The 13,103-nt window shown below is 36.1% G+C and overlaps 1 protein-coding gene across 36 annotated transcripts in view; it reads left to right on the forward strand.

The window, feature by feature from the left end:
• The window catches only part of SLMAP (sarcolemma associated protein), a 77,962-nt gene that overhangs the window by 46,325 nt on the left and 18,534 nt on the right, over nt 1-13,103 (forward strand). For 13 of the 36 annotated variants that reach the window (XM_064432624.1, XM_064432628.1, XM_064432629.1 and 10 more), the window contains 3 exons: nt 8,690-8,746; nt 12,146-12,229; nt 12,482-12,541. In XM_064432624.1, the coding sequence (XP_064288694.1) occupies nt 8,690-8,746; nt 12,146-12,229; nt 12,482-12,541 (201 nt within the window). Of the gene's footprint in view, nt 1-2,988; nt 3,052-8,689; nt 8,747-10,058; nt 10,231-11,873; nt 12,025-12,145; nt 12,230-12,481; nt 12,542-13,103 lie in introns of those variants that run through there. The other 23 variants (XM_064432616.1, XM_064432615.1, XM_064432635.1 and 20 more) reach the window with 8 other exon arrangements.

The following is a 13,103-nucleotide window of genomic DNA, read 5'->3' on the forward strand; positions in this document are numbered from 1 at the left end:
TTATGTGAAACAGAAATTCATACAGATTGAAGTGATAGGGTTTTTTAAAGGCCACTTAGAGCCAAATATTTTAGCTCATGTGTCTTAACATGCACAAAGTTTTTTGAGTGAAATTGTCCAATATCACGTATAGCAAAAAAATATTTCTATTATGATTCCTGATTGTTTAATTGGCTGAGATATATTTGTCCTCTAAAGTCAATTTAAATTTTTCATTGATGCAGCTTGCTTCTACAGTCTGAGGCATGGTGGTAGCATTGGTTTGAAAGGTCAGGGACCTATATATAGAACTCAGAGTTTTAACCAATATTCACAGTGTTTAAGGACTCCTGTATTTATATTTTTGAAACAGAATTTTAAAGCTCCATATGCATATTTGTAAATTACAAGGTTCTTAACTAGGGAGACCAATAGCAAAATTAAAAGTTAAAATTACTTAACCTCCTTATTAGGAGCAGGAGGAGAGATCTGTTAAACACCTACAGGAACTGCACCAAAGCCTCCCCTAAAGCTGAGTACTGCTTGCTCCCAAGTGTTTTAGCATTTTAGGCACTCAGCTGTGGTGCATCCTGAGCTCAGCAAGCAGGACATGCAATGGTTGTTCCCACTTCTCTACACTGCCATGAGATTATATTTTTATAGGGGCTTATCCATCTTGCTGATGCCTAATTTTAGGTTGGTAATAGCTTAATATTTGATAAAATGGTTAAGAAATAGATGTGTGTTTCTCTTTTTTAAACTAGACCTAATTTGACACCTTTTGTAAAAGCTTTTGAGCTGTAACTTCAAATACAAATTATTTTATAGAGGAATGATTTATGACATTATACTAGATTTGACTTTTTCTAAAGGAACACTTAGTTTTAAAATTGCTGGTAAGAATGTCATGTGAGATTTTTAAATACTGATACCTTTTATGAGTCCAAATGTTAAAATTGCCCATTTAAAAATCATTGTGTGATTATAACAAATATCCTTATATCACTGAAACTCACTTTTTTGTCAAAGGTGAAGAAGCAATCCCTTTTGGACTTATTTTGGGTTGTACAAGAGTTCAGTGTCATCTGAATTGATGCATGACAAGATAGATTCCTCCATCCTATGAGTAACTTGTAGTGGAACTTGTACTTAAACCTGGAAGTTTTAGGAAGCTGTTTGCCAGGTTATTTTTTTTTGAGTACAGGCAACATATAACTGCTCATTCAAGTTCTCTTTCTGTGTGTTTATACATCTATCACCCTTTTTGCCATGAACATACCATGCTCTTTCATTATTCTGTATTTTAGCATAGCTTTTCATTATTCTGTCAGTTGTACATTTTTCTGCATCTCTGCCCTACCTGATCCATCCCCATTTCTCTGCCATTTTACAGCTTGCTGCCCTGTGTTCTCTTCATGACAGTCTGTGCCTTTTTGCATCTTCCAGTCCCCCTTGTGTGACAGATGGGCAGTTATTTGCTCTGTCAGATTTTGGCTTTTGTTCTCTTAAAAGCAGCAGGAAACAGTTACTGCTGAGTTTTTTTGGGTTTTGTTTTGGGGTTTTTTTTTTGTTTTGTGGGGGTTTTGGGGGTTGTTTTGGTTTGGGGGTTTTTTATTGTTTTTTTGGGATTTGGTTTGTTTGGTTTTTGTTTTGGTTTTTTTGGTTGGTTTGGTTTGTTGTTGGTTTTTTGCTATGTAGTTCTGCATTATTTTAGAAGAGCTAAGAATTTTGGGTTTATAAAGCAGATTGAACAGCTTAGGGAATGAAAGAGGAAAACTGTGAAACTCATGTAAAATCAGTATGCTTTTAAAAATTCTTTTGTCTCTCTCTTAAAGTGTGTGTGCAGGCACACTACCTGGCCATGACAAGAATAATGGTTTACATTACTTTTTTCTGTGGCTGTAGCAGTCAGGAAATGTATTCAGAGTAGAGGAACTAAGGACTCATAGCCTCTCCAGAGGCTTTTAATAAAAAAAGTGTATTAGAGGATGACAGATAGGCATTAATTTTCTCTCTTTGGCCATGCAGAAAAGAGGAACTTCTTGGTACAGCAAGCCCCTGATAAAAGTTGTGTAGAACTAAATTGTTTCAAAAAGTGGTATTTTTCTCTGTGTTGCACCACACCTAGCTTTCAGCTTTAAATTTTGTGAGCCAAGTATTACATGAAGAAAGATAAGAGAAATTTGTATACAGTCACTTAGAGCACCAGGTAAAAATGAAAAGGAAAAAAAGAAAGGAAGTTTAAATGTGGAAAATAAATTTTACAGCCATGGTCCTTGTGGGTTAAAAAAAGTTTATTTTTTAGAATAACTTCAAAATACAGTAAAGCTCAGTGTTGCAGTTGGACATCTGATGTCAGAGGTAATGATTGAACAATTTGGTTAGAATGTACCACATTCTGCAGGTTTGTGCTAATGCCAGCCTTTTCCTACTGCTGGTCTCTTGGTCAAAAGATTTTTGAGGCTCTTCAGAAAGGAAATGTTTGCACCATGAAGAGATGCAGGATTCTGATGGAGTTGGGAGCTGAACAAGGACTTGAGTAAAGCTGGGAACAGAGCTCAGTTTTAGGAACTTGCTGCAGAACTGTCTTTTCAAAGTGAAACTGTTTAAAAAGTATAGACATATATTCAACTTTTTTTTTTTTAAATTGAGGGTGTTAGATATGAAAAATCAACATGAAGATTAATGAAAAACTTTGGAAATACCCCTTTAAAGCTAATAAAAATGCTGAAGAATATAGGTCAAGAACATGTTTCTTTTGAAAATGCAGCTGAAGTATTTCTTTTTTCTGATCAGTTTAAGAGAGTAATCTATTTCCTACTATCACTCAGACATCATTTCAATTATTTCAATTTCATATCTTGTCTGCTTGCATATTAACTCAGATTTGATTCAAAAGTCCATTTTGAATACACTGACAAATATTGTTGATATGCCTTTCAAATTTTTTGTTACATCAATTTGAGAATGATAAGAAGATGTAAACTGAAGTGTTTCTTTCTCTACTAGAGCACTTTCTTTCAAAGAGTGGAGGGGACTGCACTTTTATTCATCAGTTCATAGAATGTCAGAGTGAGTACAAGAGTGTTCACATTTGCTTTAAAAACAGCAGAAAACACAGAAAAGGTGGATGAAACCAGAATTTATCACTACTATTTAATATTTCTGTAGAAGCAGAAATTTTCTAAGCACAGAATTGTGGCATTGTGGTATTAAGCAGGTGTAAAAGGATATCTTTGCTCTTGCAAGTGACATTCTCTTCTCAGTTCATCCATTGTTGTGCCCTGACCAACAAAAGGGTGGTGATGTTGCCACATGATGTTTAAAACTGAGTGTAATTTTTCACCTGTTACAGATTAAGTTGAAACCTGTCAGTTTAAGCAAACATCACAGGCAGCAAAGGACAGAGAAGGTGGTGCCTTTTCACATATCTGTAATTAAAGGCCTTACACATGCTCCAGATTAGTTGTAACAAAAGAGCAGAAGGGAAAACAAGTCCATAGTTTGTATGTGGAAATCCAAGAGACTGTTTTAAGAAAAACAGAAAATTGCATACCAGTCTTTAGAAAGATGTGTTATTCTGGAATGTGAAATGTGTTTTTCAAAGCAAATGCTTTTGAAAATGAGTAATGAAACAGCACTGTCTGCACATCCATAATTAAAGAAAAACTGAAGATATTTATACTTTCTGCCTACTGAAAGAAAAATGTCATTAGAATGAAGAGAAACAGTGCTATTAAACTTCAAGAAGACCTGGGATTTTTTGCTTCAGAGTTTATAGAAATTATGTAGACTAAAGACTAAAGATTAAAATTGAGCAGAGAAGCATCTGGATGCAGAAATAAGACAGGATGTTTTTTGACATTATGCTCATTGGACTCTTTCCTCTCAAATTTTTATGAGGAAGGGTAGCAGACTTGTTTGATTTTACTGCTTGTGATCCAGATTGCAGTGCCATAAGCCAAATGACATGATACTGCTAATGTTTGTCTAAGAAAATTTAAGATTGGAAAAATCTTTATTTTGAAAAATTAATGACTGATAGCTGTCTTCTGTAAGGCTGACGTTTAAAATAATTCTAAATTTTGCCAAGATCTTGTATAAATCTAGTTTTTTCAGTACATAAAAATGTAGTTCAGTACATAAAAATGAAGTTAAATGCTTGAGTAAACATTTTTCTTGTCTAGAACATGAAGAGCACCCTGTGTAATGTTCAAATACAAATTGGTTGCCTGTTTGCATTGTTTGGATGTTAGCTTAACCTATTTTGGCAAAACTTAGGTTAGTATCACTTCTGCAAACTAAACGTGACCAGTCCTGTCACTATTGAGAAGGAACAGTGATCAAGTATCTCGTAAAATATTCTAAGATATTAAAGAAGTACTAGTAAGAGTAAAATTAAGATCAGTGGATTTATGCTTACCTTTTCTCAAGACATTGAAAGCTGCAGTGAAAACACTGCAAGGCCTTGACTGCTTCATTTGTAAAGGAATTAATAAGAGTTCAAATGAGTTCAGTATTTTGCATTTTTTATGGCAGTCTAAGTTTTTACTCTCACATCAAGAAAAATTCCAAATCATTGACTCTTCTATTTCTTCTTGGGCTGAAAGTTTACCTTTTCCACATTCAAATGTGTTTGGTCAGGCCTCAAAATATCATGAGGTTAAAAGCTGCAAACTGTAGGATTTGTTCTTTGCCTTTTGTATGCAAATGCTGCCCTTCAGTCCTATTCCTGTTCTTTGCTCTGTGTAGCATCAAGAGCTGGGGACTCCTGGGGAGAAAAATCACAGTTCCAGAGATTGTCAGGAAGTCAAGTTTTAAGGCACACAGCAAATAGTGTAGAGCAATATCATACAGAGCAGGAATCTGTAGCTCGTCGTGTGGTAGTATGCTGGGGTTCTGCCCAAAGGTTTAAGTACTGAGAGAGCAGCAGGTTTATTAGTTAAACAATAATGATATAATAAAAATCCCAGAAACCAGGTGGTTTGTAAAATCCAGCTTCTGTAAACTTTTAAAGATATTAGGTAATTATTTTTATTTTTTAAGCACAATGTGCTCACAATATCATCCAGTAACGTGTCCTGACCTCTGACATCTGTGGAGTGTTACAAAATCTGGCTCTGAATGATCTGGGAAGTCTCTTACTTTCTGATCATTACATCCAGTTCACTGGTTGCTCATTCCATAGCTTTTATTTAGTACCACTGGTCAAAATCAGTGATATCACAACCAGAAGTCATGGTGCTTTTTGATCAGTACATGACATGCATTATTAGCAAAAATGTGATGATGTATAGACTGAAGTGAGATTTGTTGCCCTGCTTAACTTCCTGTCTTTCCCTCCAGTCTAACCCTTCTTTGTGTCCTTTTTTTCTCCCCTTACTTTGTGATTTTTGCATTTGATTTTCAATACAAGTCAATTTCCTTCTTTTCACCAAGCTGATTTTTGCAGGTTTATTAATAGTAGTTTTTGGATGGATTGAATGTATTGAATTATTTTTCACTTTTCCTTTGACCCGGAGGTGTCTAATTAAAGTTAAAGCTGTTCAGTATCGCTTTTTTCAGATGGTTGGAAATCTGTGCATTGAGGGACAGATTTTTTATTGGTTTTCAAACCTGGCCTATTTCAAAGACTATTTTGATGCCAAAATATAAACGTAGAGGGGTGATGTTACTTAAGTGATAATTGTAATGTTAACAGATCTTAGTTATTATATTGCACATGCTGGTAGGCAGCCTAAATCTAAAATGGAGTTCTTAAATTGAAAAGACAGGAAATGCCTAAAAACCTAAAGGAAAGCTGGCTTTAAGCTGCAGAAGAAAATGTGAATTATCTGAAGGACTAACTGAAAGCTCAACTTTGCAGCAGATTGTGTCAGTAAAAACATTAGTTATATCTACTCTCTGCTTTCTGCTAAGTAGGGACTGGCTAGCATGAAAGCTGAAGTTCTTTTGTGCCAGAAATTAAAGCTAAGATCCTTACCCTAATTTATATTTTGGTAGACAAGATTGCATGTCTTGATTCAGGGAAAACACTAATCGGTTTAAAAACAAATAAGGTTTGTGAAGTTTTCTGAAATAGTAAAATTTAAAATTGCAGAGATTTGAAAGAGATGTTTTAAAGAAGACATCTCTTTATCTTTTTTCCCCCCTCATTTTTGTCTAGATTCTGCCGTTTTTAGTGACTAGGGTGGGGTGGTAACAGTGAAAAATAAGGTTCTGTGGAGTTTGGTGGCACCAACATCCAGTTTTCTGTTTTTTCTAAAATACCGTATCTGTGTTCTCTAAATACCAGCATGCTGAATTTTTTTTTTTTTTTTTTTTTTTTTTTTTTTTTTTTTTTTTTTTTTTTTTTGCTGGCTTATGCCATATATCAGCAGTAGCATTCTTGAAGCACAGGGAGTGTTCACTTGTTCTGTAAGTGAGGAGAGGTGTCAGTCACCAAGTGCAAAACACTGGCTGTGCCCTGCCCTGGGCCAGGCTGGGCAGGGACTCGTGTGCTGCTGCTCAAGGTCTTGGCTGCAGAAACAGTGCCAAGGATGGTGTACCTTTTGTTCAAATGCTCAAATCAGGACACTAGGAGACAGTAAACCACCAACAGTAAACCACCATGGAAATTTTAAAATTTTTAAAAAGCCAAAACCCCATGCCTGCAGTTTCTTTTAGTCATGGAAACAGAGTGTAAAGAACTGCTGCAGAAGTTTTCAGTTTGGAAAACATCTGTGTCAAGAAGGGTAATTTCTGTTTGGTATTGCAATTATTCAGGGTTTAACAGTTACTGAATTGTGAAAGCTAAAAGATGCATCAGTTTATAATGCTAAATTTTCCTCTGCAAGCTGATTATAGAAGCCTATTTTAAGCTAGGAGTCTAGCATGGTTGAGGTGTTACCCCTTCAGCTCAAGCAGTTGACAGCTACTTGTTTTTGTGTTCAGCTGTTCTATTCAGATCTACAGGGAGGATTCCCAGCTTTTTTCTTGATGCCTTCCCTTCCACCCCTCTTCCAGCCACAGCTCAGTCCTGGAATAATCATATATGAAGACTTTTGTTTAGATTTATTTTATTTTAAAATGAAAGAGAACTCATGGTATCACTTCAACTCCTGACTTGTGGCTGCCAGTAACTTGATTCCCTCCACAGTGCTCTCCTCAGTCTAGGCACAGTCATTCTCACCAGCTCTGAGGAACTTGAGGCTGTTCTGAACTTGGATGATGAGTGATCTCCTACAGTTGCTTGAGACCTAAAGCCAGTCCTGAAAATCCAGTGTGCTGTTGCATGTGTTTCTGAAGCAGTGTTAGTAAAATGTTACATTAATGCAGAATAATATTTGTAGATAAAAGTAGGTGGAGGGAACATCTCTTTTCCACTGGCTTATCTGTCTGTGTGGGAGAGGGCAGAGTACAGGACAACCTTTTGGCCATGAAAACCCTTCATTGGATTTCAGGGCTTTTTGTCTGAAAGTTTGTCTGCCAGCTAGGTTTGTAGAACATCTCTCCTCCCAGATCTTGTCCTGCGTCTGTCCTTCAATTGTCATAGTTACAGCAACATGCCATCAGAGGAATAGAGGGACAAATTCATCTTCAAACATACTTGAAGCTGAAAAAGCTTAAAGTTTTTTTGGGTTTTGTTGTTTTGTTTTTAATTTGAAGAGGATTTACTTCTTTAGTCTGAGCTCACCTGTTTGTGCTGTTCATTCAGCTCTATCTGTGTGTTGGTTTCCTGTTGACAGCACATGGAGCATCCAGCAAACTGCATTCCTGCCTGGTTATCAGGGATCTGACAGGGAGACCATGGAGGGGAGGCAGAGGCAGCTTCTCAAGCCTGATATTTCAGGGGCTAACAGCTTTCAGCATGGACTAAACTGTGAAATCTGCTGCACAGAAAAGGAGGATGTGATCTTCTTCTGTGTTGGCATTGCTTCTTAAGGAATTAGAAATAATGAAATCTCATCTGCAAAAAGAAATTAATTATTCAATAGTTTTGGTGGTGTCCTTCATTAATTCAGTCCTGTTTTTCCCTTGGTGTTCTTCTTTACCTTCATGTTCTAGCAGGAGTTAGGATGAAGTTAGCAATCTAGTCTCAAATTCCACTTCTAAGATTTTTGTGCACCTCACACACATGAGTAGACTTCCCTAAAGTAGACTTTGATTAAGAACTCCATTTTTTCATGAACCTGAATGTAATGCATTTTTGTGCAGCTCTCTTGAAAGGTTTAAACAAAATAGGCTGTTTCTGTGTACATTTCACAGGCACTGTTAAAAGCAGTTGTGATGTCAAGGGGACTTCTCTATTGCTGTTTTACTGTGGTGCATTTGTAGATTTCTGCTGTTCTGGGTGCATGTCTGTTTCATGCAACCAGCTTTTCAAATTCCTTTTTTGATAACTAAACTTGAGAAATGTTTTAATTATTTGTTGCTTCCGATTAGTTGTTTTGGTGTTTTTAAGTACATAAAATTAATTTTTCTAAATTCTCATTAGTGAAATGCAGCATTATGTAAGTTAATAAGGAGAAATAATTATGCACTGTATCACAAAGTTGTTCTGGTAGGCTTGTGTGCTCTGTTTCATTATTCCCTGCCAGAATAAAGTTTTTGTTCAAGGCTGAGTAGGAAGTAATATTATCAGCTTTTAATTTGGTCATGGAATGTACTCTACGTAGATGCGTGCAGGGAAAATTTGAGCTTGGAAAGTAACACTTATTTTGTTTGGCAGACAAGATCATAGATGAAGGACATCTAACCAAAGTGGAAGAAACAAAGCTTTTGAAAGGTTAGACTTCTGGATTATTTAACTGTTTTTGAAGCATGCTTTTTCTGTCACTCAGTGCATGTTCTGTGTTAAGCCAGCAGTTTGAGTTTTGATTGAATATGCATTTGAGGAGAAATTCAATAAAGGGGAGGAAAATTGTTTGCTGAACTCTACTCCAAATACTGTTGTAGGCTAAAAAGATTTAATGGAAACCATTTTTGATGATTGAGTGCATGAAATGCTAGTCTCAATATTGACTGAGTTCTTACTTGAATATGCATTTTAAAAAAAAAAAGTAATTTTTGTAAATTCAATTCAAGCTTTGGTGCCTGCATGAATTCCAAATGGGATTTTGGTTTTATTATAGAGCTACATACAAATGATGTTTGGTGTCATTTCAAGTTTTTTAAAAAGTGTATTTTAATTTGACTATTTTCTATCTTATCTCATAACTTTAAAATAAGTATTAACCTCCTGAATGTGTCTTTTATAAGTAAAAAACATCTGTGCCTCTCTAACTCTTTTCTCTAATATATAAAGCAAGTTAAATTAAAGGAGCTAATTAGAAAAGACTTGTTAAGGAACAGTCATCCTTACCTTACAGTGCCAAGGTCAGGATTGCTAACAAGTGTGCAGGTCAATATTTCTCAAGTGTCTGATAATGTGAGATTGTTTGGACTTGCAGCCTCTCTCCTCTCTTGCAGCTTTTTATTGATGTCTGGACATACTGCCTCAGTTCTTTACCCTCTGAGCTTTTGCAAAGTGTTGTTGTGTTGAATAAATGTTAGTTTGCTTAAAGGTCCTAGGTTTGCTGAAGTGTTTTAGAGACATTTTAATTTATCTTCTCTTCCTTTAATGCACGGGGTGCCACCTTTAACTCCTTTCTGTACGTGAGGAAACTATAGACAAGGTGCCATATTTGGCAAAAGAATGCATACAATAACTGTAACGTAACACTTGCATGCCCCTTCCATTGCAAAGCTCTGAGCTATTTTTAGTGTTTGGTAATATATTCTAACTCATCAAGTATGATGTCAACACATTTTAATATACTTTATCACTTTGGCTATATTTATTCAGCTCAGTTTTATTATGGGAAATAGGAACAACTGCTGTGATATAATATAGTACAGGAAAGAGTTTTGTGCTTACGACTCTGGTTCCAGAATAGGAAGCAGGTTTCTATTAATTTGTCTTCTGCTGTTTCACATGTAGAACTGGTGCATCTATCCTCTGGTGCCTCATCTTTTGTGCCTTGTTTCAGAGGGGGGAGGGCAGGAGGGGGGAAGAAGCTGGTGTACCAAGGGTGGGTGGGAGGGAAGTATATAAGGGGGTGCTGTGGGAGAGAGAATTAATTCAGTGGTTGGAACTCGCAGTGTTCCTCCCATTTTGCACAGAGCAGGGAGGCAGTATTTCCATGGATGCCCAGATATGGTAAAGTTAGTTGGATGTGGATCTTGCTCAGCTTAATGCTTCTGGATCGGCCACTAATAAAAGTGACATGGGTGAGGCTTTTAGGTTATACTTTTCTTAATCGTTAAAAAAATAATGTATTGGTTTAGTAATTATGACAGTTTTAGTGGCAATCCTGTTAGCTTGGTTCTATATGATAATGCAAAATGTTTTGATTTAAAACACCTTTAGATATTAGTTAAAAACCTTATTTCTAAAACTAAGAAAGATCCCTTTTTGTTTTAGCAAAGAACCACCCACTGCCAAAGATTAAATTTTTAACTGCAAGCAATCATTATGAATTTTGAAGTCTGCTAAAATGGGAGTTGTGTTTGTAGCACCTGAGGTCTGAACCTCTACTGTACTTTAACTGTGTAGGTGCTTTTCCCCTTCCTCTTCTCCAGTAATTTCAGCTGCATTAGGGTGGGAAGAGTCTTGCTCTTCATTAGCTGCATTGTTTGTACTTGCTGCCTTCTGTTTCATGTGCAGGTGGATGTTAATGTAGCACGGAGTTATAGAGAACTTTTCATGTTAGATTAAGAAAACTTTGTGGGTTTTTTCCTGTTAACCTGTCCGTGTTCTGTCGTGTTGATTTCCTCATGCAGCCGCACAGATTGTCTCCAGTTTCCGCTTCTTTTGTTCTGGGGGAAGTTAGTTCTGTGCATTCTCTTTTTATTTGAAAAGATGTCTTATTATTCCCTTGGTTTTTACTTATTTTCATACACTAACCCTGTTGTATAACACGATTTATTTATTGATGTGTTTCTTTCTTCCCACGTCCTGGTACTTCATTTCTGCATGCACATTATCTATTATTTGTTTTCCTTGTGCTTTTCTCCATGGATGAGAGATATCTGTGTACTGGGAATGCTGTATTGACCCCTTTTCATATAATGTCTCTGCCTGGAACTTGAGACTCAGAGGAGATCTCTGTTAAGCTGCAGGTGGGCAGCAGAGCTGTCAAAGCAAGGCTCTGCATAGGCAGCCAAGAAAGATTTCATTTTGCGTAACCTCACCTGCATGTTGGTGACAGTTCCTTGCTGACAGACCTGCTGGGTTAGCCCACTCCAGAGATGGTGTGGCCTTTTTAATGGACCTATCAGAACTAAACCATAATTGTTATTAAAGAAAAAAATTTAAAATTTTATTTCAGTCATGTAGAATATTTAGACTTGGAGTCAGGGGTGATTCTGTGTGGGACCAAGCACTGGTGTAATTAAATCCCCTTAATTTTGAAAATATGTGATCTCCACTAAAAATCTGGAACTGGGGAAAAAAAAACCTCAACAACAAAAAATCCAGCAAACAAAACAAAACAAAAAAAAAAAAAAAAACCAAACAACTGTGTGGCTTTACTAAGCTGCATGTTATGAAGTGCTGAAATATGTATGAACAGATATTTCATGAAGGTAATTTTTTTGTGACAACAACATATACTGTTTCTCTTAATACAATTTAAACTGAAAATTCTTTCTAGAAACAAATGTATTAATTTATACTGCTGTGATTCTTTAATGGTTCACACCACACTTCTTTTGAACAGTACGGTATGTACAAGACTTGTTATTATGTAATTTGTCCAAAACACTGAAACACAGTTTTATTCTTAACAGCAGTTTCTTTCTGACTTGCTACAGTATCTGCATTGTTCTAGTTTTCTTTTCTTATTTGTTTGCTGATTGAATCAGCTTTTCCACAGATCCAGCTGGCAAGAACACAGCGTTAACCCAAGTTCAAGCTGTGCACGAGGCGATTGCATCCCTTATTAGAGGCTAGGCTGGGTTAATGATTCCAGGGATGCGGAATCCACTTTAGCCCAGACTTGCAAAGAAATAGGCACCCAGCAGGTTTTTAACTGTTTCTTGAACCAAGTTGTTTTCTATTGTCGTTTAGCAGTAGTTTGGTATACAGGAGAAATTATGAACAAAGCATTTATTGATTGTAGTTGCTTTTCCTTGTCTCTTGCAGAAAACCAAGCACGAGTCAAAGAATCGAACGATTTGTCTGACACCCTTAGCCCAAGCAAGGAAAAAAGCAGCGACGACACTACAGGTAAGTGTTTAACTGAGATTTCTGTAACCTCTAATTAGTTTGAATTAAATCTAGGTAATCATGAGCATTTCTTAAAAGAATATTATACAGAATTAAAGACAAGCTTAGAGTGGTGTTGTCTATTTTGTGGCTTCATAATTTGACTCTTGTAAATTGAGAAGGACATAAAATCTTCTCTCCATGTAAAGAATGTGTATATGAGAACTGTCTGCAGTCTGCCTGCTCTCTGAAAGGTGTGGGGTTTTTTTTTAGATGCTCAAATGGATGACCAAGATCTAAATGAACCTATTGTCAAAGTAGCTCTTCTAAAAGGTAAACAAATTTACTTTTGCAATTTTAGATGCATAATCTGTATATGTAATCTTTTTATCTACCTGTTTTTTATCAAATCATAAAAAATAGTTAAAATAGAATGCTGGAATTCAAAGATGTTAATCATGTAGTATGGAAGAGTTAAATATCAGTTATGACTCCTCTGGGTGATACAAAAACACACTTCTGAGTGTTGCTATAGAAATCATCTGTGTATAAAAGTAATCTCTGTACTCACCAACGCTGTTCTAGGAATTTACATGTTACAACTTTGACTTGAGAATTAGAGTCAGCACACATTTAAGATTATAGCTGTGGAGAGGAGGGATTCCTCCACCACTGACATTTTCAAGCATTGTCAAATTTTACTTGCACAGCTTCGATCACTGTCAGAAATGCTTCTGTTAGTTTGCAGCTGATGGATTAATCAAAACAAGATTTTAGATTTTCTTTTTTAACACAATCAAGATTGGAAGTTTGTGTTATAACTGTATTTGGAATGATGGCTGAGGCTTGGCTTTGAGCTTCATTTCTATAAATGTAACATTTTTATTGGTTTTTA

Source organism: Passer domesticus, chromosome 9 (genome assembly GCF_036417665.1).
Source record: "Passer domesticus isolate bPasDom1 chromosome 9, bPasDom1.hap1, whole genome shotgun sequence".
NCBI classification, from domain to species: Eukaryota; Metazoa; Chordata; class Aves; order Passeriformes; family Passeridae; genus Passer; species Passer domesticus.